General features: G+C 35.6%; 1 protein-coding gene and 1 pseudogene across 10 annotated transcripts in view; one reads left to right on the forward strand and one right to left on the reverse strand.

Annotated features, from left to right (window-relative positions):
- The first annotated feature begins 1010 nt into the window (after positions 1 to 1010).
- Positions 1011 to 9530, forward strand: LOC141437893 (queuine tRNA-ribosyltransferase accessory subunit 2-like; annotated as a pseudogene).
- Positions 9531 to 9608: 78 nt separating this feature from the next.
- The window catches only part of LpR1 (Lipophorin receptor 1), a 239890-nt gene continuing 222171 nt past the window's right edge, over positions 9609 to 27327 (reverse strand). For 5 of the 10 annotated variants that reach the window (XM_074101450.1, XM_074101446.1, XM_074101449.1 and 2 more), the window contains 8 exons: positions 26648 to 26866; positions 25610 to 25754; positions 25323 to 25532; positions 24957 to 25155; positions 16749 to 16826; positions 14505 to 14620; positions 11652 to 11810; positions 9609 to 10846 (listed from right to left, as the gene is read on the reverse strand). In XM_074101450.1, the coding sequence (XP_073957551.1) occupies positions 10802 to 10846; positions 11652 to 11810; positions 14505 to 14620; positions 16749 to 16826; positions 24957 to 25155; positions 25323 to 25532; positions 25610 to 25754; positions 26648 to 26866 (1171 nt within the window). In that variant the 3' untranslated portion in view covers positions 9609 to 10801. Of the gene's footprint in view, positions 10847 to 11005; positions 11811 to 14504; positions 14621 to 16071; positions 16307 to 16748; positions 16827 to 24956; positions 25156 to 25322; positions 25533 to 25609; positions 25755 to 26647; positions 26867 to 27327 lie in introns of those variants that run through there. The other 5 variants (XM_074101447.1, XM_074101452.1, XM_074101453.1 and 2 more) reach the window with 3 other exon arrangements.

The raw sequence follows: 27327 nt of genomic DNA on the forward strand, positions 1-27327 counted from the left end.
ATTCATACGCGATAGCCCTCATCACAGACTAATAAAGATACTACGTATGGCCCTCATTCTCAAAAATTACTAAATTACCGTTGGAAGTGATAAACATATTAAACTTAAATAAATGTTGAGCAAAAATAAATTATGAATGTGTTAAATCGATTAAAATTCTTCATGAATAAAATCGATTGTAAAAAGAAATCGAATCAGTAACGCATCAGGATCACTATTTTTAATTAGTACTCGAGCTGTCAAAGTTCAATAAACGGTTGGAACAATTATAATGGATTAAAAAAAAACTTTACTTATTGATAAATAACATATCGCTGGGTGGGTAAACGGCGATTACACTAAGTACTTTTTCGCGGTCGTGAAGTTATTTCAATTACCTGGCCAACGAACGCTTCTTCTTCTTTAGTCTGTCTGCTGATGCGATAAATAAATTATAACGAAACTACGATTGCAGCTGCTGTGTGTAGGTACAGATGGTGATGCGGGATGCAGCCGACTACCGTATTCCTTGAACTATTTATTTCAGTCATCGCATGTTCGCGCGACGACAGACCATGAAGGGCCTTATACAACTTGCGATTTGCGGGCGAGTTCGCTGCGAGCGTGTAACGAATCCGCGAGAGCGTTACAAGACATCGTCCGTCGCGAGCGTGAACGCATTCGCTGCGTATTCGCGGGAAAATTAGTATGGCATCTCAGCGTCAAAGACAAAATATCTTTATTCAATTTAGGCTATCAAGCACTTATGATATGTTCAAAAATCAACCACCGGTTGGAAAAACTCTGTTTAGAAGAATCCGCAAGAAACTTCACGAGGTAGATTTTTCCAAACACTTCGTCATCTTTGAAACATATTTTGCATGAAATGTTAAAACCTTTTGGGATGTATGGATACAAGTTCTTTTGCTTCTTCTCATGGGGAAAACCCTTTGGACAAAACCTTTGGGAACACTGGTTTAAAAAACTCACTACTGTCATCTGTCAAGAATTTGACATTCATTTGACAAAAAACAAACCGCACCGTAGCAGGTGTTTTGGTTTGGGTTAGAAGCGTGCGTAATACCAATTGAAACAAAATAAAATGCGTTTTGCGATTAAACAAGCTGGCTGTGGTGGAGAGCGCATTGGTACTTTAACTGGCTTTACCAAATCGCCAAGTACTATACTTGAAACTCCTACCGCCGCACTGCTGACTCAGGTACTGTACAATGAAATTATTTCACTTTTATTAAGTTATTAAGTACACAAAATATTACTAGTAATCTTTAATTTCTTATCCATCATTTAACTGTAGCCTGTAGCCTGGTAATCAAAGTTATCTGAAACTTTTCTGTAAAAAGTTATGATAAACCACCACCACGTTTTTTCTTTTCTTTGTTTTGTAAAATGTCTCGAATAAATGTTTGTCTTTTTTTTTTTTTATAAAGCATAACCTTTTGAAACTTTTACAGGGTGGCAGTGTAGTTCATTTGACAGCAGAAGTATTATCCCGTGTGTTTTAGCAGCCCTCAACTTTTGTGGGTCCCATTATCTAGTACTAGTCACATGGAAGCAGGTGTAAAGGCTCAAGGCCATGGTATTGCAAAGTTTACTGGTGTCCAAACCATTTAATATGCACTTCATTACATAGTTTTAAATGATGCTACACCATCGGGCCATTTTGAGCTAGGGAATGTACCTTTGTGGACTAAGCATGGAAAGAAAATGATTTCTGCAGAAAAGTAAGTTAATCTTGATTTAAAACTACTTTTTTGAGCTATAAATTTTTTGAGTTTGAAATGGGGCTGTGGGTAATGTGATGTGTGTGGTGTGTTGGGTTTTAAAATAAATGAGTGATCCAACATGGAATGCAATGTTTTGAAAAGGTATACTGCAAAGAGGTATATGGCATAATACAATTACAACATTGTCAAGATATAACAAAAATATATTATAGTACTTAATAAATTTTCTGTTGGTCAGCTTAACATTTTACATTTTATCAAATTAAAACAACTGGATCAGTAAAAAGCCATGGGCTGCCTTTGTAACTGGGCAGTTCCATTACCACAGGTGCAGCAAAGCTACCAGAAAGTATATTTTTTAACCTTTGGCTACAGCCAGCTCTAATTGAACTATACAATTTTATAATTTCTAATCAATGCAAATAAAAATGAAACTTAGTTTATTAGAGTAGCTTTGTTTTTAATTAGTTCTTATTTTTTATAAAGGAACAGTTGCTGTTCATTCAAATTGATATTCATTCAAATTGATATTCAACATTGTCTTAGCAGAATCGCTCAACACCCAATAGGTTAAAACAATCAAGTCGACATAGTCTTTCTTGATTACTGTTTATACATGTTTAGTACTTTTAGTAGGTAAGCCACATTTATTTTACCTTTATAAAAAAATTATAGGTCTTTTATTTTTCTGCCTAATTCAGGTACATGGATATAATGGAGTTATTCAACAGATATCATTTTAGCCATTGCAGATGGCCGCACTTCATATTCGGAAGGCATGAAGAGGATTACAAAAGCTGTGATAAGATCTTGTGACATGTTAGATGTATGCGTGAACCATTACAAATCGTCCAAGCAATTGAAAGATTGCTCCTTAATTGGTATGTAACAATATGACCACCTATTTTTGTAAGTAAGACTTTGAGCAATAAGTTGTGTGGCCATTAAAAGTAAAAGAAACCCATGTCATGAATGGGTAGTTTGCATTTAACCGCTATCATTATCATGACGCTTATATTAAAGAAATGAGCTACACAGTTACGCAGTTTTAATGCAAGATTTAAAGAGCATATTTTGACAACCAGATGGCCTAGTGGTTAGAGAACCTGACTACAAAGCTTGAGTTCCCGGGTTTGATACCCATGTTGGGGCAGATATTTGTATGAAAAATATGAATGTTTGTTCTCAGGTTGGATGTTTTATATGTATTTAAGTATGTATCTATCTATATAATTATATTTATCTGTTGCTTAGTACCCATAACACTAGCTTTGCTAAGCTTACTTTGGGACTAGGCCAATTGGTGTGAATTGTCCCATGATATTTATTTATATTTCGGCATATAGGAATGAGCATCCAGACAGATCAATTTTGCCAAAATCTGTAAGAATCAAATCATTAGACTCGGATTCTTATGAAGTGATACATTATTGCGGCAAAGGGTTTCGTCTCAATGTTCTGGAATGCATGGAAATAATTAGGCAGGCACAACAGTATGGGGTCTATGGTCTATTATTAATGAACAGGTAAATTTAGTATCATCCCCTTACTAGGGCTTGGGTCTATTTCAGCAATAACAGTTAATAAAACAAGCCTTAACAGTAAATAAATAAGGATTCAAGGTATTTTTATACAACAATTAAAATTTATTAATATATTGTGGGTAGTTTTGTTTTGTTTGGGAAGAAATGTAGGTGGGTACTTAGGGAGCTGCAGTGACAAATGAAAACGTTTTGTTTTGGTTTCTTATAATTATTATATCTAGGAATATTTGTATATATCTAGTTCACGATAGCATTCGAACATGGCGGATGTAGACGATATCTAATTTTGGTATTTCTGTCTTTGGCTAGTTGAAGTATAATTTTGATAGTGTTTTATGCGGCGATTAACCTTAACAAGTGAACAGTGATCACAAAATTCTATATTGCTCTCGTGTTGACATTTTTAATGCGCAAGTGGTCCCGTGTGTTTTCTGGAATTTTTGCTATCAAGTTGAAAACTACAATCAGTACAACATGCATAAGAAGGAATATATTTACTTTAATTTAAATTGACATTGCCCAAGCTTATGGCCGCCATTAAAGAGGAATAAATAAATAAAATTCTTATAATCTAACATCTGGTAGTATGGTGTATGTTTGTGTTGCTCTGAGATGAGCTCTGGTTGAGTTCGAAATGCGTGAGTGTAGTGTGGTGGTGGTGATAGATAGGTTTGTGTGATTTGTGTGTGTTCACTGTAGTGTGGAGGTGGAGGAACTGCATGAATCATATCTTGCATAAACTAGATATATAAGGTCGGGGAGCTGTTTTTTTGATGGAAGGGAAATTTTCTAGTTCGATGTTTTGTATGATTAAGTAACAGTAAGCATTGTCAACTTTTTGATCTCCAAACATACTTTTAGTACTCTCACTAGATTAGCTACAGTGCCTGGTATGGGATATAATATCAAACTACTTGTCATATTAAGTATCTCCTTTGTACTTAAGGTGTCATAGTGGGTGCTGGTCTAACCAAGAAATGCAATGAAAGCATACAACATATTCTGAAGTACAAAGAATTTGTCTGGAGTAGCACTGCAAGGCATCATTGATGGAACTGAAGACTACACTAATGTCCTGCTGCCATGTGATATCTATTTTTAAGAGAGTTGGTGTAAGTGATGTTTTTTTATTCAAGTTTTCTTTCGATTTTTTTGATAGCTGCCTTATCAAAGACTATTTTCCATTACTTACCCAACTGCCGACTATTTTTTCGGGTGTATGTATGTCTATTTCTTTGGTCCTCTCTGTAGCTTAATAGTTGTTAAAATATAGTACCTGGGTGACCGAGCTTTGCTCGGGCTAACACTCGATATAAACGTTTTCCCAGAGACAAGACCAAGCTAGATTGATTTGTCAAAATGATGATGTCGATTGTCCTGAAAACTCCACATACAAATTTCATCGAAATCGTTGAAGCCGTTTCCGAGATCCCCGAAATATATATATTATTATTATGTACAAGAATTGCTTGTTTAAATTTATTAGATAGATAGATAGAAAAGGTATCATTAGTTTAGTCTGTATAATATTTCAAAGTGACAGTGGAGTGACGATCTACAAAAGGCTGCTGGTAGCAGCTGGATGCGCCTAGCCGAGGACAGGGCGCAATGGCGCTTATTGGGGGAGGCCTAGCTCCAGCAGTGGACTGTTAGCGGCTGATGATGATGATGAATTCCGAAACCTATTTTAAATTGGGTACACGCAATATCGGCTATGCTACATCAAACACGAAAACACAAAAATCGTACACAGTACAATACTCTTTGCTTTATAATTGTGTGTAATCAGTCAGGCAAATTCGATTAGATGCTCAAGGAAAGCCATCAGTCCCCTTACTTTCTGGCATGGCATGAACAGCCTGTATAAAGTTGACTATGTCCCGTTTTCGTAGCCAAAATGGCAAAAACGGAACCCTTATAGTTTCACCATGTCTGTCTGTCTGTCCATCCGCGGTATTGCTCAGGGACTACTATAATTTTGCACGAATATATATGTAAACCCATGTTGACAGAATGGTATAGTTAAATTTTTTTTTTCCGATTACAGAGTAGGTAGGTGCATAGACGTAAAGGGGGGTGATTTTTTTATCATCCAACCTTGTAGTGTGGGGTGGGGTATCGTTGGATAGGTCTTTTAAACTCATTAGGGGGTTGCAAAAACGATTTTTAAGTTTTCTTGAGAATTATTAGTAGTTTAAGAGTAAATAGCAGCCGAAGGTATAAAATGTAGCTTAACTTGGCATATTCCGTACAAAATACGAAATCCTTAGAAAAATATTACTTGATTTTTTCGTAATGGCTACGGAACCCTATTTCGCGCGTGTCCGACACGCTCTTAGCCGGTTTTTTGTATAAAACATTACATTAGTCATTCTTTATCTTTGAAATTATAGTATGCAGTATAGTAATAATAGAGCCATTTATTTCTATAAATATTATATTAATCTGAAATGCTCCATGCATTAATATGTATTTGATTTATTTATTAACATTCATTTCGTTTTGTTATGATAGTATAACTGATATTTCTTGGGATGTCTATTTGTGGACATAGGCCTCCTCCATCGGATGCCATATATTTCTATCTACGGCCAGTCTTGTCCAGGCGACGCCAGCCTCAGCCACGATATCGTCCCGCCAGCGGGGCCGCGGGCGACCCCGTGCCCTCCGCCCGTCGCGCGGGTACCAATGCAGAATTTGTTCGCTCCAGCGGCCATCTTTTGTTTGCGCTAGGTGCCCCGCCCATCTCCATTTAAGACAGCAGATTAGTTCGGATGCATTAGTAATTTTGGTCTGTCTACGGATGTCGACGCTCTTTATTTTATCCATTAGTTTGACGCCAAGCATGCTGCGTTCTGCGGTTCTTTGGAATACCTGTACTTTACTTATTACTTATTAGTTCATTTGTTAGCATTTGATAGCCCAGGTCTGGCTTGTGATGACCGATACAGTATACAGTATATTTCAATATTACAGGAAGCTTTACCTGTAGATATGGTCCGTATCCTGGAAGGATTCTGGAACCCTGCAGCAGTGATGGCTGCAATCAGCAACGGCTATGATGTCTTTGATGGATCCTATCCTGTGAAACTGACCAATGAAGGATTTGCTTTGACATTGAATTTCAATGTGGAAGAAAACCATGAAGAATTGTGCATCTTGGATCTCAATGATAGTCGGTAAGTGATAGTGATAAGCTAATATTTTAGCTGTGCATTACATACATTCAAATTTAATGCTTTTGTGACAGCTGGTTGTCGTTAGCATAGTGAGTGAGGTTTGTTTGACATTTGTGTCAGGATTTGTTTACATCTTATCTAGATCTTACCCGCGGCATAATGCATCCGACAGTTGAATTGAAAGTCCAGCCTTTTACCAAATCCCCAAAAATTACATCGTGGATTTCATTAACGTTTCATATGAAATACCAGGATATTTAAAAACCAAATTTCATTCAAATCCGAGTAGCCGTTTTCATGAAAGAATAACATACAATTAACGTGAGAATTCACAAAAGTTACGTCTTGCTTACACACACACACACACATAATATTAGTAGGATGGGCCAATCTCAAGCAAGAAGGTATCAAATGGATCATACAATAGGTACTAACGCCAAGTAGCAATACCTGTAAAAACCCTTTTTAGGGATTTTATGGCCTGGTTTCAGAGACCTTTAAGCCAGGTAAAAAGCCTTATTATGTTTTTGGGTTGCCACAAAGATAGCAATTATTTACAGATATAAAGAAGATTTCAATCCATTACTAATGGGCTGCGAGTGCTTGGCGTGTAAAAAATATACACGGGCGTACATTCGACACCTTCGAAATACACGGGAGATGCTGGCATCTGTTTTACTCAGCATGTAAGTCCTAAAAAAAATCCTTAGTTTATACTATCTACCATATACTACTTATATACATGCCTTTACCACTAATGGAAAAATAATTAATTATTGTTGGTTGGCAGTCCATTTTTCTTGATCAGCGCCATCTAGTAGTTATAAGCTACATTAGTCGAACTTAAAGTATATGGGATCAGTTGCTTGCTTAGTGAGTTGGAAAAAATCCACTAGAGGCCGCATCTTGTTACGCTGAAATCGCACTGCGATATTATTATTTTGCAATAATGTCTCGTAAGTAGAACGACAAACTTAAGTGGGAGGTAGGTGAGCAGGTCATTTAACAAATATATAAAAAAATACCTTAGTAAAAATCACACCGTTTTCAAGAAATTTAGATTTTTCTGATTTTTTGAAGAATGTGTGAGATTTCAAGTTGTGATATTCGGTTTTTTTTGCGTTTATTTTTATTGAAAATACAAACTGAAATATAGATGCACTGAAAAACCAGAAAAATAAGACCAGGACTGGAAATCGAACCCAGGTCCTCGGCATTCCGTGCCACGTACTATACCGCTACACCACTGCTGGACAAAGCTAAAAAAAACCTAAAGCTGCTGGTAAAAGTAAAATTTGGAATAAAAATAAAAAATACAAAAGATTCCAAAAAACCAATCTTAATTTATTTTTATTGTAAAATAATCTTCAATAATTGTGTTATAAGTTATCAGATTTTATTGTTTATTTTTTAGAGAATTTATTTATTTATCTAGTCTTGCATAGTTGCTGAATGAAACGAGTAACAAAACCAACATGAAATCTCAGTGCCGGTACACATTTTTTAAAAATCAGAAAATTCAATTTTTTCCAAAAAGGCGAAACTTTTACTAAGGTATTTTTTTATATTTGGTAGATGACCTGCCCAGATCTTCTATTTAAGTTTGTCGTACTACTTACGGGACACTGTATATTACTATAGATTAATAATTTATCTATAGTAAAAGATAATTAAGTAATCTAGTCATCAGCGACGTATTTATCTTTATTTATCAGCCGTGATAATTGGCTTATAAACCTGTGATTAGGATTCAATGATTTTCTCCCTTATCATTAATCACTTAATATTTTTAATTATTTCTTTTTCCAATAAATTAATACATTTACCATTCCTTTTCAGCCACAATCTTCATCATTTCGACCAAATGTTTTATCACGCACGTCGACATATTGCTGCAAACACGTTCGCCGTATTTCGACATCATATCACTAAACAGTATGAACTTTACAAAAGCTCTCAAGTTGTGGTTGACGACGTATCTGCGACTAAAGACGAACCAAATAGTGACGGAGTTGAAACAAAAGTATCAGTAAAGAAGATTCGGGTAAATAACGAAGTAGAACAGAAAATTGTAGTTAATGGCAATGCTTCTTAATGAGTAGATTAGGCAGTTGCATCACAAGTAAAAGATTACACAACCGCGATGTTTTCTAATAACATAAGAAGTTGGCCCCTCTAGAATTTGTTTTAACAGAGGAAGATGGTGTTTTTCATTTGTGCAATTTTTTGCTATATCTTACTTACCTAGTGAGTAGATAGTTATTGATGAAGACGACACGATCTACAACTAGGCTAATGCAGAGCGCTTCAACCGATGTGACCATTAGATAATAAAGCGTTATATTCGTTCAATACCGAAGTGCGTTGGGTTCCGCGATGTGTTACTTACCCAATTGAGCTCACACCCCAATCAGCTAGAAAGCGAAGTGTAAAAAAGGCTTTTCTAAATTTCAAATTAAAACTTTGACTGTCGTGTCTTTACATGCCTTTATTAGTTCCTTAACCCTTTTCCAGGCCCCGCGAATCTATATGCCACAAAATGAATAATAGTTTTATAATGTTTACCTGTGGCGGATTAAATTAATAACGAATCACATTTTTAACGACTTCAATTGAATTTGTACCATATTTACATTTTAGCAAGGTCTAATATTTGTGTACATTTATGTGGTCGCTATATGCACTACGCCTGGAAAATGGTTAATTAGCTGAAAGGGGTGCTAGTGGAGCCTTATCGGCAGATAGCATGTAATTAAACTTTTATAGGTATTTGCAGTGATTTAGCTTTAGCACGTAACGATAATGCATAATAATAATTTGTCATTCTTGATCGAGTGCTTTCATATCTTAAGATATGGATACTTAAGCCAATTGTATTTATTAGTCTTATATCTGAATGATTCATCGATATAGCTTTTAAATGGTAGTGATTCAACAGTGATTTGGTTTTGTAAAACTGATACAAATTACGAGATGTAATGAGATTAACTTCTCAGTCGTATCACATTCCAAAGATCGTAATTTAATAATATAAGTTAAAAAAAAACTTTATTTTATTTCTTTACTATATTGAGTAGGGTTTACTTCTGTCCTTCTGTGGACGTAAATATTATGATACGAAGTTCAAAAGGACATAGGAATTATCAATAAAAAAGAAAAAATAACACATTTTACATATATTTTACTGACAATATTTACACAATAATTTGAGTGACCACACTTATTGAGCTAGGCGTATTGTATGAAAATGTGCATTAAGTAGTATTTAATGTAATCGAATTACATTACAATAAAGTAGGTATATAATTACATCTTCATAGGATTTGGCAGGATTTTGCTTGACAAAGTCACATTCCAAATTTTTAGGCAAACATCACTAATAAAAATACATACTTATGTAGTTATATTAAACAGTAAAACACAACCTTTACATAAAATATATAAATATTAAACTGTACTAATGCATAACAATTCATTTTATAAATAAATACCAGGCAACAAACATGCGGCTTATATGAATTAATTTACTAGGAAATAAATTTTGTCGACAAATATAAAAAAAATATTGTCGTTATTAGTAAAATTTACTAGGATTGGCACATACATCAATACAGATGCAAATAGTAAAACCAAAGCTCTCCTAAAGTGTCAAATACAATAAATAAAATACCTAAAATAGACTTTTATCAAGTGAAGTTACTTTGTTATATTAAATAAGGAAGCCTCCAACCATTACGCTTTAGTTCAGAAGTGCTTAAAATAATACAATGTTTTCAATAATAATAACATTATAGTAAATTCACTAAATAAGTACATCTCACTATATAAAAATGAGCTTCATTTATATGATTTAGATATCAACCAATCGATGAGTTTGTTACATAGAAGCATTGTATTAAAACACTTAACTAAAAGTTGAATATAAAAATTGTATAGTTTATATAAATAATTACTATGCACCAGGCATCCGCTTGATAAAGCAATATTTTCTAATCTCTACGCTATTCACAGTCTAATAAAAAAGTAGCAGACTTGTCCCTTCAGCTGCTATGTGATACATATAACCGCAGTTTAATAGAAGAGCGGCTTGGTTACCTAGACCGTCGACCTGATAACGTATGAAATGACAAAATCATAATTTTGAGATCCACGATGGTGCGAGGTATGACAGCAAGCTGAACTTTGTTCCGATTGGCTTCACACGTTCCACTGCACTAACGCTAACTATTTTAGAGTTTTCTACTAAACTGTCCGCTTAACCCATTCACTGGTTCACTATTTTTAAGTATCACATGTCCGTCTTTTTCTTTTCGCGTACAACGATAATATAACGTATTTACTGCCAGCTCGTACACTATACAAATTCATTTGTACCGGGCGTGTTGAGTGGTTCTTGGGCCTGAAACAAAAATGTAAATTAGATGGGGTTCAGTATCGCTAATTGACTAACGCCTGTCTAAAAAGCTAAATTCAAGAGTACGTATACGCAAACAAATCAGTTGGCACTATAACCATTACAGGTACTACGATTTAGTTTCTATTTCTACAAACAACTTACCGATACTTAATGGCCCTCGCATGTTAATGCATGAAAAATAAATATCCGGCAGTAAAACATTATTTGTAATAGTTGAAGCGATAGGCAGAATCAAAATCATACTGGCAATCTCAAAGGGACTATTTACAGCATTATTATCTACCTACAATATAATACCAACAATTTGGCAACTATGGTTTAATACTGACTGCGGTAAAAATGTTGGCACAATCAATGGCCGTTAATTCTTAATCACTAAAAGAAAAATATTTTTTTTATATAAATTCCTTAAAACAAATCCTAATAAACGTAACTATAAGTACATCGAGTTTAAAATGTCTTAGGCAGACCTTACGACTAGCTAAACACTAGGCGTTATCTTGTTATTTACAATACTATTATTTTGGCCGTGTCAAGTTTGGGGTCATACCATTATAATAATTTCATCGTTACAATTAGAATCGAATTGATGTTTCAAAAATAAAAATTCTGCAATATTTTAGTTTACATTAAAATCTTGAAAATTTAGTTCTAAATTAGGGTCAGTGACCTAGAACACCCACTTATTATTAATTGGCTCCTATGGAGGGCAGTGCGGAGTTTGTGCGACTTATCTGAGGCTGTTTTGTATGTTAAGCGTACACTCCATGGCGGTCAGCGCTCTTACCTCTTCGCCCACCGTGCTGGGATACAGCTTGCTGCCGGGTGCATAGCCATTCTTCTCGAGCGCGAATTGATCCTCTGTTGTCTTACGGTAGACAGGGTTGTCAAAGTTCATAGAAGTGACGTTGCGATGCACGTAGTGCCGGTACATAACCACGGCAATCTGCAGGAAACAAAATTAATTGACATTAAACTGTTAATTATATCTTGATGTAAGTATCCTATGACTGATGTAAGTGGGTCCATATTGACTGTCATAAAATTCTTATTCCTGTTTTTTATTTTACTACCGATTTGTGTTCATAATAATCACTTCATAATTTTTATTCTCATACTTTTTTGTTCAGACATTTTTATTACTAATTCCGGAATTCATAACAGAGTTTTCATATTTTTTTACTCATAATGTCATTACTAAGAACATATTTCAACTCATAATGTTGTTTTTCATAATTTTTTCCTGCCTAACGGACAAATATCATAATTTTCTTATTAATAATGGCATTAATAAGAAACATTTGAACTCATAATATTGTTTTTCATAACGGTAACTACCTAATTCTTAGTATGCAAATTATTACCTAGGATTTTTTTAAGATGTCATTTATCTGTTCGTCAAATGTACTGATTGGCAATTGGCATACCTTAATTTAGCAACATATTGAATGGCATACACTACTTTCCTAGTGACAGTTATATTTGCTGCTATAAAAAAACCTAACACGCCTTAGCCTTCTGAACCTAAACTATCCAAGTCGCTTCTACTCCGAACCGTCTTACTCGCTCGCTTCGCTCGCTCGCACAAGTTTTGAAGTAGGACTTTCCTTTATAAATGTTATTTCACAATTTGGCGAAACATATTTCGCCGAAAAGAGAGTACGACCCGTCTCTTGCGAGCATCCGTTACTCTTGCCTTTTTTTTATTGTTACCTATCGGATAGTAGGTCCTATCCAATTTCATTTACACTAAGGATTAAAAGATATATGACAATAAATATATGTATAAAGCAGATGTATGATTATTGAAATTATGAATTAATTCAAGAAATATATGAAAACAAATATATAAATTGGCGTTATGAATTAGAATGATTAGGAGTTTTGATCGTTAGTATAATAAAATATATGAAAACCAATATTAGTATGAACAAGGTGTACAATAGTTATATTATGAATTCCGATGATTATGAGTTTTGATCGATAGTGTTAAAAAAATATGAAGAGTGATCACTATGATGAAAAATGGTGTGAGAAAATTTTTCGGACTTCCGATAATAGAACTTAAAAAGTTATGTGAAAAAATGCGCACCCGATGTAAGTATCCTAGCCAAACGTTAAACGCAACTATCATCCTGAACTAATTGGATCTCATGGAGCATTGTGATCTTGGTTGTGATGTAATCAGAAACAACTTGCAATTAATTAATTGACATTCCTATTTCGTCAATTGAATTGTGTACTCGTAATCGTGTATAAATTCTCTCTAATGAACATAGAGGCCGACACTTTAAAGTTTCCGATATATACGAGTAGGTGCAAATTTCATAGGAATGCGCGATTCATTAACACAATCATAAAAATCCATCAATTATATTGTTATCTCTATAATAACGCAAGAGCCTTGTTGAGATCAAGTAATTTTCCTGTAGATTAAATCAAATCGCTTACCAGGTGCTTGATAGGTTTTGTCTACATTTTTACGAGTAGATTGATTATTTCCTTTGTTAATGTTTTAGACCTTTTTGAACTCCTTATGTTTTACTTAATTAGGTATTTAACTGTAAAGTAGTCATCTCTGTTATCTTATATAGTTACTAAGAAAACTGGATGTCTAGACGTCTAAGAATAATAGGGCTTCTGAAAACCAATCAAAATCTCATAACAAGCTGACCTCATTTCTTAACAACACTGGCAGTGTCACCCAACACCTAATTAAGAAGTGCCATTCAAATATGCAACATGATCACGAGGACAATAGTGATTTCACGGACAGTAATGCTAACAGTCAATGCATTGTCAAAGTGATGAGGACGAGTATTCCACGCGTTTTCAGCAATAGGTATTATGTCACTGCCTTGACTTTATTTTGAAAATGTATGATTTATGTAATTGAGTCATATTGTAAAGTAATTTATCTTTAAGCTGCACATATCTCTAAAAATAGATTGCTGATTTAGCTCGAATATTGTCGATGAATCAGTTAATGAGCCATGACCTCTAATAACCTAACCAACAAAAAGTTAAAAAATCCCCGACTTTGTCACTTCAAAGTTCAATATCTCAAAAACGGCTGAAGCGATTTTGATAAAACATGTCTAAGAACCATCGCTAGAAAACCTGGTTTCAATGAAAAAAAAAACGGCATTCAAAACGGTCCACCCGTTAAAGAGCTACGGCGCCCCAGACGGACAGACACACACACACACACACAGACATACAGACACACAGACACACATAGGGGTCAAACTTAGAACACCCCTCTTTTTGCGTCGGGGGTTAAAAATAGATGAGATTAAATGTTGGCGACAAACCATGGTTCCGCAATTCTTGGGTTTGTAAACCGGTTATGTGTTTGTTTCGTATTTTCTTAAACAATAACAAGTTTCGAGACAGCCTTGCAGAGTGGTAAAAACGATTGCCACAATTCAAGGCATGTCTACATCATGGTCGTAAACTACTTGTGTACATTTAGCGTTTTATTATCAGCCGAATAGAGTTTACTTTCTTTTCGTCTGATTAAGACAATCATTATTCAGAGCGTGAGAAATGTACGTCGATAATGCAACAGTATTTCTGTTTATGGGTTTTTTCTACAGTCGTGTAGGTACAGGTTAAGAAATGTGACGATGAAACTTACCAATGCTGCTAATATAATGACTCCAGAGATTACAGCTACAACAATGCCGGCGATTACACCAGCGTCGCGCCCGTTGTTTGAGATTCCAGGATCAGTTTTAGGTGTTTCTGGGACACCTGTAATTGTAAAAATAGTATATGTTAGAAAAATATACTACTGGCTTGATCTCTAAAAATTGATATTTCCAGAATCAACTTTGATGAATTATTCGAGGGCTTCAATAATTTAATTAGGAGAAATCAATTTAATTCTCCAATTCATTGAAATTTTATCAGGTTACTACTATTAGTAAAGGTAGCATTTAAATAAAGTTGGATAATTATTAACTGGAAATAACAAGTTTATTTGCTGAACATGTATTACTTATTATTACAGCAGGTATATTCAGTTTCTCGTTCAGTATAAATTAAATGAGACAAAACTCAATATACCTGCGTGTGGTTTATCATGAACCACCACCTTACAATTTAAAGCGTTTAACACAAATTATGAGAAGTGCAAAGTTAGAGACAAAAGCGGATGTATTCATAGTTGTTGACTTGCTATTTATGTCAGTAAAACTTTGCAAAACACTTCCTAAGTGCTTGTGTACGCACGACGAAGGAATATTTATGGAATTTTTAGACATCAATCACGCAAGTTCAATGCTAACTTTGTTTAGTTATTGACCTAATGTAAACAAACTTTGTACATTGATGATATGAGTTTTCCGGTACTAATAAGCACTTATTCAAAACTTGAGCATTTTTTAATGATACGTTATAAGTTATAACTTATACCCGAATTTCAATGTGTGGCCGTATTGAAAACATAGTAACAAAAATTAGGAATTTGTATATTATATACGATACTTACGGATTAGCATGCGCTGGTTTTTCAAACCAGATCGTACTAGTTCATCTATTTAGGAACCCTTAGCTACATAATTTCAATGGTACGTGCCAAATGTAACTCAAACACGCTAACCTACTTTAATAGATTACCTATAGCTTTTGTACGCACACATTTTTAGTCACAATAGTGGTTTGAAAGAAAACAAAAGGGAACAGGAAGGAGGGGTATTCTCATTGAAATGTGGATGCTCACAATGCACAGTAATATACAATTGAAAATAATGATTTTAATGATTCCACTAACTGATGCGATAACATTTAGTTCCTGTCAATCTCCACATTATCGTATCGCCAAAGTCTAAATCATTTTTTTTTCATCGAGCTCAATTCTTGCATCCATTAAACTCATAAACGTTCTGTTAATCCAAAAGCAATCATACGAGTTAGTCGGGTTGCTCTTAATAGTAAGTTATTATGTTACATGCACCCAGTTCAAAATGATCTGTGTGTCTTCCTGAATTTATGTGAACCCAATTTAATAATTAATGAATACAATTATACGTTACCCTGCACGTTAAAGTTTTTCACAGCCTCAGGTAAATAAACTAGACTAAGTCTGTCGAAATTATAGTGAGATTCTTTGGTAGGCTCCTCAGTAGCGTCAGGTATCCTCTCCAGAGCAACGTCTTTTAGGAAAAGGTCAAGGTACGGCCGTTGTTCCTCATTGAGATTCTGTTTGTCGCTCTCCCAGTACGCCTTCATTGGCTCGGCTTCTGCGTCCACTGAAGCTAGAACTTGCGGCTCCTCGGGCACTTCAGTAGAATCCTCACTCTTTGCGAGACCACGTATCCACTTCAAGAGAAGGCCAAACCCTTCTCTTTTCAAATCCACCATATGTGTTAACAGTCTTTAACTGGGCACAAACAAAGCTGTTATTCATCAGCTTGAAAACTACGCGCTTGGCATGCCCTGCAAATCAGTCAAGGATTCCTATGTTGAAGACACACAGATATTGTTTAAACATTCACAATGAACCGTGGTGTTAATTGATAGCAATGATTGTTAGTGATGATCAATGCGCCTGCGCCCAAATTTAAATGGATACCCTAATCTTATCTGAAGCGATGGAAGTGAATCAACCCATTCAGGAACGCAATTCCAGAAAATAAATTGTGGCATTTGAAGGAATAGTCGACAATAATAGAACTTGTTTTCATGTTATTTATTACTACTCCAACAACACGGACACATTTAACCGTAACATCGCACTATTTCACGTTCACTTTCATTTACATATTTGTTGATACCTATAACCTCAAATGCCACTAAATTTATTCAGTAAGGAAAAGGTAAAACTAACAAAAAAAGGATAGGTTTAAAGAAACAGGGTAAAAACCGCATAAATACTCACTGGTTACAGGTTTTTCCTGAACTATATTCTCTTTTGAACCTGTCGATTTTTGCACCTCCACTTCTGGTTTAACTGAATCTGTAGATTTTATTATATAAATTACATTTAACAACTGCTTGAATGATATGTCTCTGTTTGTTGTTACTATTATTAGTTTACTATTGAACTGTGGGACGTCGTGAGCGATATAAGTTGGTAAAAACGCGGTGCACGCGACTACCGCTCACGGCGACTGATGCAAAAATGCCAAGTGTACCGCCGCCGACTGTGCCGTGCCTCCTAAACTCGCCAACGTTCTGTCAATTTAACTGAACGCGATCCGGCACACACCGTTAACTGCGTTGAGTTAACCATTTGGTTAAGCGTGGTGTTATAAAAACCCACCTGGTCTCACAATCGCAGAAGATTAGATAGGTACCTAACTAATGTGTAGGTATCCATGTATACCTACTTGGAGTAATTAATTATAGCCATTTATGATAACAAAAGCTTTCATCAGTCTACGAGTAAGAAAACTCACAAATAGGTATGTATATTCAAAGTGATTTCATAAGTATTAAATATAATGACCCGGATAACTCACGTCTTAAATCGAGTTTAGCTCGACATGTTTCGGGCTAATCCGTAGCCCTTCGTCTTCGGAGCAACGCGACTCAGCGGCTGCTGCAACACGCGCACTAAACTCGATTTAAGACGTGAGTTATCCGGGTCATTATATTTAATATGAGTAAGCCTCGCGGTAGTTTCATGTTCAAAATTGATTTCATAAGATTAGTTATTGATTATAATTATTTCTTTCCTATGCCGGACAGAAGGTATCATAATTTTTAAGTTATTTTCTTCTTGCATCTAAACTAAATTGAAGTTTCAGGTCTATGGGTTTGGCCGGGCGTTGCGGAAATAATCGGTCAGTTAGGTCAGGACTTTTCTTCTGTATATTAATTAAGTACTTGTTTAGTTCGTCAATTTTACATAAGTACCTACAATATTTGAATAAATTCTTACACAAGATATAAATACACTAAAGGCCTGTTTCACCACTAATAGATAAATTTTACGTGACAAGAAAGCTGTCTCTGTTTATTTTGTCCGAATAGACAGAGATGGTATCACACACGGTTATCCGTCACATAAAATTTATCAATGAGTGATGTGGCCCTAAAGCGTTCAATGAACGTTTTACAAGAGCACAGTGATGTAATGCAGAGACATCGTGCGTTAGCAAGGCCGAGAGCGGTGCCGGATCGCGTCCGAATTGACTAAACGAAAGGTGGCGTGATGTTGTGACGTCACCTCACCTTATTCACTACCCAGCCATTGAGCTTGAGCAACGTATCACTTTTTGAATTTCGATAGGGGGCGGGGGGGAACTAGGCGATTTTTTAACTCGTTTAAGCAAGGTCATCTCAACGTGTTTTGGGATATACCTAATGTGCAATTTCTAAGCTGGTATTCTGAATATTTTATTAGGAAAGTAATACATTAAAGTAAAATTACAAAAAGTCTTGTCTTACTCACATTGTCATGTCACATTTCTACTGACCACAATGTTTAAGTAAACTTAACACGTGCGTGCCTATGTAAATAAACGTAACTACGTATGATACTTTTACTCTATCATGTCTTAGGACGGTCTATAAATACTTAATACAGTACACCAACTGTCGTGCACTTCTGTCTCGGGCGAAATTAAATTGCACTAGCGCTTCATGTCTTTTAAATTCCTTGCCTTGGTTAAAAATAGCCCGGGTTCCTGAGTGATTTCCCATTAAGTATACTGGTGGCAGGTGATAGATGCATGTGCGTGTCATCAATTCATCATAACTAGACGTTGCTGCTAACAAATAAACTTAGTTTACGTAATTTACAAAAAGTAAAAAATAACGCTCATTTGGCATCAGCCTGAAAAGGTTATTATCATGACTTTAATTTTGTGATACAAATTCTTATGTAAAAGAAACGCGGCAATATTGACTAGGTACCTATCAACGATAGTACCGAAGTTTATTCTTATTACTTAAAGATGTATTTTTTTGGGAAATTAGCGGTAAGTAGGTACCTAAAATTATTATTATATTATAACTTCGGTCCATTGATACGAGCCTTAGAATTGAATGACTAAGGTCTGTCTGACAGAAGTATTATCTTTACTATAGAGTAGGTAGGTAAATAAACAATTAAAGGTTACGTCTGGTCGTGTTAGGGAAATATACAGTTAAGATAAAACCGAATAGGTACCTACTCGTTCCGCAAGTGACCACAATACTCGAAAGCGATATCATATCAATTCGACATTGCGAAAACAATTAGTACCTACCTACTGATTGTATTAAGTAAGTAGCCCAAAGCCGTATCTATGTTATGAGTCAGTTCGCACTGGTTATACGTTGGTATTTCCACTGCTGTAAGGCTAAGTATTCAGTATCAAATAAGTTATACCTATTAATGCTTTGAGAAAAAAAGTTGGTACCTACTCAAACCCAGGGGCGGACAGTGAGTTTATGGGGGGCCCTGGGCTAATACTCCTTATTTGGGTTCTACCTAATTAATCAACTGATTGCGATTTTGTCAAAAACGCTGTTCCATAGTGCGCTGTGTCGTCGTAGGTCTTCAACAGGGGTTTGGGGGCACTTTACATCCATGAGGCTCTGGCCTGCCGGCGAAAAATCCCTTAGGTAGGTATACCTACTTAGGTGTAAATCCGCTCCTGCTCAAATCTCATAAAGTGATTAAGAAGCCAAAAGAAACCCCCAAGACACCGCAGTAACAGTAGCCACTAATAAGTTATTAAACGTTACGAAGAATAATGAAAAAGTTGTATCTTTTTAATGTAAGGAGGACCATAAGTTAAATCCTCATTTAGCTAAAAAAATCGTAAACGCTCACTTGTTTGATATTGAATAGCACGACGCCGAGCATGATTAAATGGAAACCTACACGCATGAAACAGTACGAAAAAACATCGTACGATATGGCGTCATCGAGTGACGCGCCGAATAGGAACATCGTATTTTTAAAATAGTCCGCACGCTCTGTAATGACTACCTATCTGTATAACCTTATCATTATTTCGGAGTAATTGAAATTGATTATGCTTTTATCTTACGCTTACACTTACAAAAATTCCGCATTGATTTGTTTGTTTTACTGATTTTTTTAACAGTAAACGAATGCGGATAGAACTATCGCATAAGTAAACTTAAACATTTTAGCAAAATAAATTCGGTTTCACGGACGCAACGCAGCGATGGCAGGGTTTTTGTTATCATACGCACTGTAAGTAATAAGAATAGGTACATAAGTAATATAAGTATATAATATCAGATGCTATAATCACGTATTCCTCAGAAAACTCGCGGATCAGAAGAAATTTAAGTAGAAACGTAGATGATATCCGGATAATTCACGACTGATAGTAAAATTTTGCTTGTACTTAGGTTTATTGTTATTCTAGGAATAGTAGAACTTATCGAATTTACATGCATGATTTAAATACAAAACGTAAACAGTAGAACCCGACCATAGTCGTTGTTTTGTTTTGTTTAATGCTAATATTATGGGTCACTGCCCGGGAAAGTGTTAGACGTGCCGTAATAAGTAAGGTTTGACGCAAAGGTGGGCTAGGAAGCGCGCCGTTTTCTCTGTGGTCTCTCATGGGGGAATGGATGAAAATTTTAGAAACGCTTGAAACTTTTTTTATCGATAGGAATAACCTTTCTAATTAACAGAAAAAAATATCAGATTTTTAAGTAGCATCAATTAATAAAAAAAAAAAAAAGAGTTTTCTTTACCGCCAAATTACGACATCGTCCGGTCGGTTACGGGTTGTTCCAGAGTACAGAATAAAAAACATTAAAAAAGAATTGATGTGTCTTTGACTCGATCGTTTTGACAGGTGACACTCTTTACCGGCTCGGATAATATAATACCGACATGGAAATACTGACCCTATTTTCATCTACACACATATAGAAGCTCATGTCAATTTCAATGGGCGTGTACATGAAAACACGGTCGGTATTTCCATGTCAGTATTATTCGGCCTGGTAAAGTGTCACCTGTCAAAACGATCGAGTCAAAGACCCAAATTCTTTTTTAATGTCTTTTATTCTGGACTGAACAACCCGTAACCGACCGGACTGTCGTTATTTGGCAGTAAAGAAAATTCTTTAATTATTTTAAATTAATTGATGCTACTTAAAAATCTGATACTTTTTTCTGTTAATTAGAAAGGTCCTATTGATATAAAAAGCCAAGTGATAGCATAGAACAGCGCACGCGCTTGCTATTCTTAACTGCATTCCTTTTGCTAGCTTAGTACACCCTGTCCTTACCGCACCTGTTTCTGTAGTGTTGAAGTCCCAATACAGGCATTATAAATCATTCAAATGCCAAATGCATACCTATGTATATGTGTCATACATATTCTTCATAATAATATTTGCTTTCATTTAAACGCAATAATAGAATAGAATAGTATTCTACAATTTTGTTCTTCTGGTGCGCTCATAGTTTTCTAGCATTTTTTCAAATAACACCAGATACTTTTTTTAAAGCGTATTATGCAACCGTAACCGGTTAATGTTTTCAGATGGGTTAGTTACGGACGAACATGGTGCAGTTGGTAGCAAATCGGGGCCATAGTATATATCCTAGTATAGTATAGCCAATAGATGCGGTTTCGAATCCTGTCCTGCGCCGAAAACTTTATTGCTTTTGAAAAATTAGATTTCGCTGAACAACCTACGTATTCATATACCTACGCTCACATCTACACTACAAATTCCATAATAATTTTAGGTACCTACCCACAAATGTCGTTATTATAGTGACTATCCTTTATTGTACGTCAATAACTGATTTGGTCCTATCAATGCCCTTGACACAACAATAAGTTCATTTTATTGACCTCAATCAATCAATTACAGAACGAATTCTTTAGCCGAGCAACTCAACTCTGTTGCTCAAATCAGATTCTTTACAGTTCAATATTTCTACTTAATTTTGCTATCAAAACAAATATTCCTGAATGTCCCGAGTATCCTTTTGATAGCATCACAAAACTTGACACTTTTAGAAATAAGTCATTACCCATTCCATGTGCATATGAAATTTAAAAAAGATGATTGGACAGATAATTGATAAAAATAATACCTAGTCTTAACAATATACTAATTACCAGGGGTCGGACAAAAAGTGCGGATGACGTAAAAATGACGTAATCTTGCACACAAGATGGTGTTTCTTTTTAAACTTCCGTGTGACATGTAGTAACAAAGTAGCATTAATGAAGTAACAAAATAATCGTAAAAAAATCAATGGAATTCAGTTAATAAAATAAATTTCATATCGTTTAATAAAGAGGTTGATAAATGATAAGTCATAATTCTTTATGAAAATCAAAAATACTATTTAAAATCATCCTATAAGTGGTCTGACGTCATCGGCACTTTTCGTCAGACCCCTGCTAATTACGGAAGTGCATTTGTTATGTTTAATTCGTTAAATTTTGCCAAACGGGTTTCTTAATTACTGAAGTACAAGTTATCACAACCAAAAAAAAAAACTAAGTGCCTAGAGAAATTATCTTAATTCAGTCTGAATAAGCTTTCCTAAAGCTAGAAACACACTGCCGCCGTAGGCGCGGCGTGGCGCCCCGCCACCGCTCTCTGTGTGTTGCAATTTGCAAGCTTTAAAGTTAACGGGTATAAAAAAAAAAAACAACGAAATTTTATATCTAACGTAACAAAATAGATTTAATTTTCTGAGACACACAAAGTACAACTTGAAAACGGCATGAAATAGGTACGGTAATTCCATATTTTGCCGTTCTTAAATTATCACACCGAACAAACAGACGCACGATCACTTGCGCATATTTAATCTTCGCCAAAAAGGTGTTCATAATTATTGACACAAAAAGCTTTTGTTTGCTATTGATAATGAGTCCTGCGTCATTTAACTAATAAACCTATTGTTTAAACATGGGTTTACAAATTATACCATGTACTCGCTTCATTTAAGTAATATAGTATGTATGTGCAGTGAACCAATAGGATTACTTGGCCACCATGGTACCTTGTCATATTAAATAATTTTGTTTGTTCAAAACAATCTTTATCGAATGACGAAAAATGACATACTTTGGCCTTTGGATATAACTCGGTCCTGGTTTTATTATGGCTTTAAGAATATGGCTCTTTGCCATGTGGTTGATGTTAATTGATCGATCATGTTTTTATGTGGTTTTCATATGGGCCAATTAACCTGAAATTAGTCAAAGTACCCCGACCTTACGGTACTTATATTTTAGCATTGGCCACGATTCCTTAGAAATTATAGATAATACATTATTATTATATACATTTTTTAAGGGAAGTTGAAGTAACGCATTTCTGTAACTTAACCACGACATTAATTTAATTAATATGTACACCAAAGTAAATTGACAAGTAGTATCAACGTATATGTGGGCTGTTTTTTTACATTCACGTTAACCTCCCTTAAAAAAGGCCTGGCTGTCGATAACACACTGTACGTATAAGGGGATTTTCCAATGACAAGTAAAAGATATATTTATAAATCATGTCGGCCATTGTTCGGTAAAAGAATCATATATTAGGTATATACATTGTCTTAAATACTCGCGCAAAATGCTTAGTCACACAATGACGAAGTAAATAGTATGTATATAAAGGAAACGACTATATTATAAATAATTGAATTTACAAATTGTTACGCTATATAACGATATAATTTAATTTTTTGTAGTTTACGATTCAATATTCATTTACCCATAATATTTATACCATGCCATACATAACCATAGTTTTAATTAAATCTGTTTTATTTATATCTGATTAAAATATGAATCCTTGTATCGCTTGGTCACGCCAAAACTTTCCAATTTCATCCATCTTTTTTTTAAAGTTTTCTACTAGTACCTTGTAGGATTTTATGAAAAAAAAAACGCAGAAAATTATTTAAAATTTCAAAAACTTGACGACTTTAATTTATGCTTATCGCGTTAAATTAAAACTTGAATTCTAACTTCTTGTTGAAAATTGGCTTCTGTGGAATCTTTACGAAATACTAATGCAAGTGTCAAAATGCCGCTTATAAATTATAACACGAGTCAATGACAGGCACGTAACATGAGATATTGTTGTGTGCGTGAGTTCAATTCTAGCCTTCTTCAGTGCCGACACTAAATACCTAAAGCCTATAAACCCTAAGACTACAATGATGATGAATAATATTATATATGTCGCAGGGATATCATAAAAACAGGGATTTGATCAAATACCTCAGGGATATGATCAAGTCCCGGGAGATGATAAAAAAACATCGCGTTGTATCAAGGTTGTATCATTTCCCTTGCGGAATTCAGTGATTTGATCAAGTCTCCGAGCCGATTTAGGAGAATGATAGAAATATGGCAATGGCCGATAGATTTCATCATTTCTCTTAGCGATTTGATCAAATATCCCTGAGCTGTTCTAGGGAAAAGATAAAACGAAATGTACATGTTATCAAAATGATTACCAAATAAATATTTTGTATCTTTATTTGCTTATTATTTCATGTCACTAAATAATACGTATTTCTAAAACTGTATATAGCCTGTCAATCGGCGGTCGCGGGCTTGATCCCCCGCTCATAACAATGAGTTTTTTGGAACTTTCCCCTCACAACATTTCCCTGCGACATATATAGCGTATGTAAATTAATAACAATTTGGTCCTGGCGCTCAGCCGACCACTGCTGCGGCGCGCTCCCTTCACTCGCTCACCTTCAGGTTTTCAGTTATTTAATAAACTCTTGTATAAAAACATATATATTTTACCTTAATTAATAATGTATAATATGTGTATAGCATTACGAAAAGCCACGAATTTAATAACAACATAAGTTCAATATATCAAATTTAATTTATTTTGAAGAGCCCGTTGTCCATGATTTAGCAAATGTAGCACGCAATATCAATCTAAGCACGCTCTCATGGATTCTAATAGGCGTGACTCTATAAGTTTCCACCTGGTTTTAGAGTTCTAATGCTGATTTGATTTACAGTACCAATGTTCAGATACTGCCTAGCCGCCTCCAAATGTTATTGCTGTACGACGCGAGCGAATTTTTCTGCCACGCTTGGACTCGAGTCTCTGATAAAATAACACCGGATCAAAAAGCAGTCTAAATGGTACTTACTGTCCTCGACGCACATCTGGTCGTCAGGAAGAAGTCGTAGGCCGTTGGGGCAGGCGCAGGAGACACGGGGAGAGTGGGGGCCTATCCTTGGCGCGGGCAAGCACAGGTGAGAGCAGTGACCGTTGACGGCGGCACAGTGGTTCACGCCGTCAGGTTGCCGGTAGGGGTGGTACACGTGGATCACCATGGGGTTTTGTAGCTGCAGAGAAAAATATTTATAATTGGCATACAGATATTCTTAAAACATAGGAACATCGGATTCGTATTGACCATCGTTAATGGTCGTGATTAGCTTAACATCCAGAATAAGGAGTATTCCTACTAACTAGTAGGAACAAAAAAATGTTACTTTAAATGTGAACTTACAGTATGAGTAGATGTGATAGCCTCGATGTCATGTCCGTTGAACTTGTTCGCCCGGTAAACTGCAGCCTTGTCCCAGTCAGTCCAGTACACCCAATCTTCAAAGGTCGTGATGGAGAATGGATGACGAAGGACCTCCGTTGAATACAAGATAACGCGGCGAGCGCTGCCGTCATAGTTACACGAGGAAATCGTATTCATTTTGGCATCAACCTGAAAGCAGACGTTACAGTACAAATTGGGCCATTTAGGACCAAAAAAACCATCAAGCTAGCAGTGGTACTACTTACCCAGTATACTCTTTTTCGTACAAGGTCCAAAGTAAGTCCGTTGGGCCACTTAACATCATAGGACACGATTGTCTGCCTGTGAGAGCCATCCATGCCGGCGCGCTCTATTTTAGGAACTTGGCCCCAGTCGGTCCAGTACATCCACCTGAGATATTGTCATTGATGAATTAATACAGATTAAGAGTACCTCTTTTTAAGCTATCTCGATTTTCATAAATACAATTAGATACTGAACCGGAACTAAAGCGCGTAAAAACATGTTTATTTACTATTTAGTGTTTAAATGTTCAATTGTAACATTTCTTACAATAATTGTTTAACAAGGGTGCCCTGATGGAGCGTACGTATTAATTACAGCTAATATCAATATTTTGCGTATGGCAACGACCGAAAGGTTAAGGTAAGTAAACTTGTCTTCGTTACATTATTATTGAATATTCCTAACGAAAAATAAATTATAAATCGTCGTGACAGCACGTAATACCTTGATAATAACGATGACACTTGTTTTAATTGTTCTGATAAATATTACAAACATTCGTCTAGAGCAAGTCTGGATACGTACCAATTTAATATTTTTCAATTTAATAGTTATCTTTGAACTTTGCAGTGATATAAGAGGGTAAGAGCCTATCAATCAATTGTGCAAATATGACATAATCTCGGTCTTAAGTCCGATAGTGATAGATAAGGATAAGAAAACCACAATGTAAGGTAACTACGATAAAATTTTAAAGCATTCAAGGACAGCCAAGTCTCATTTGTTTAAAATGTATAAATCTCCTATTATTATTGCGCTTATACTTACTAAGGTTTTCACACACACACACACACACACACACAAACATCACGCCTGTGTTCCCAAATGGGGTAGGTAGAGCACAACCGCTTCGGAGCCACTTTCAGCAATTTCAAGTACTTTATTAAATTCAAATTACCCAATTAGACATTCTATCATATCAAGTATCTATTGGAATACGGTATAGTATGATGATAAATGACGAGTTATGACAGAATATCCAGAAACTTCAAACTTACCCATCAAGAGGATTAAGCGCGATGGACCTCGGTTCCTCTAACCTATCTCTAATCAGGATTTTCCTCATATTTCCTTGCAGGTCTGACAGTTCGATGTGGTTCTTGCCAGTATCTGTCCAGTACAAATGGTTGTAGATCCAGTCTACAGCTAGGCCATCGGAGGTTATCAGCTGATCCCCTATGACGACGGTTCGCTGGCTGCCTTCGTCTATCGGTGCTCTGTAATGACGACACATCAGTCAGTAGGGCTAACGTGCGACGGTGACCCTGGCCTAGTTGACTTTTGACATTGTTTACGCAATATCTTAATAGCTTGCGTCAGAAAGAGCCGTGCCGGATGATGCAGTGTTAGATAGAACCCAAGTAAAAAACAACTTTGAAATATTGTTGTGCGTAAACATCATCAATGCCAAATCACTTATATGCCGTTATTCCCACTCACTCTCTTGTGATGTCAGCTTCAGCTTGCATGTAAAGGTGGCGTATAGTTGCGTTATGTCACAGATTATTAGGTATGCATTAGCGCTATGTCAAATTACGTTAAATTAAAACAAATCACTACCGCTAATGTGTCATACTTTCTGGTAACATGGTGTCGTATGGAATTCAAACTCACATTAAAAAATGTACGAAATTGTACGCTAATAACATATAATGTACTACTTACACGTAGTTACGAG

This window comes from Choristoneura fumiferana, chromosome 18 (assembly GCF_025370935.1).
Source record: "Choristoneura fumiferana chromosome 18, NRCan_CFum_1, whole genome shotgun sequence".
In the NCBI taxonomy this organism is placed as follows: Eukaryota; Metazoa; Arthropoda; class Insecta; order Lepidoptera; family Tortricidae; genus Choristoneura; species Choristoneura fumiferana.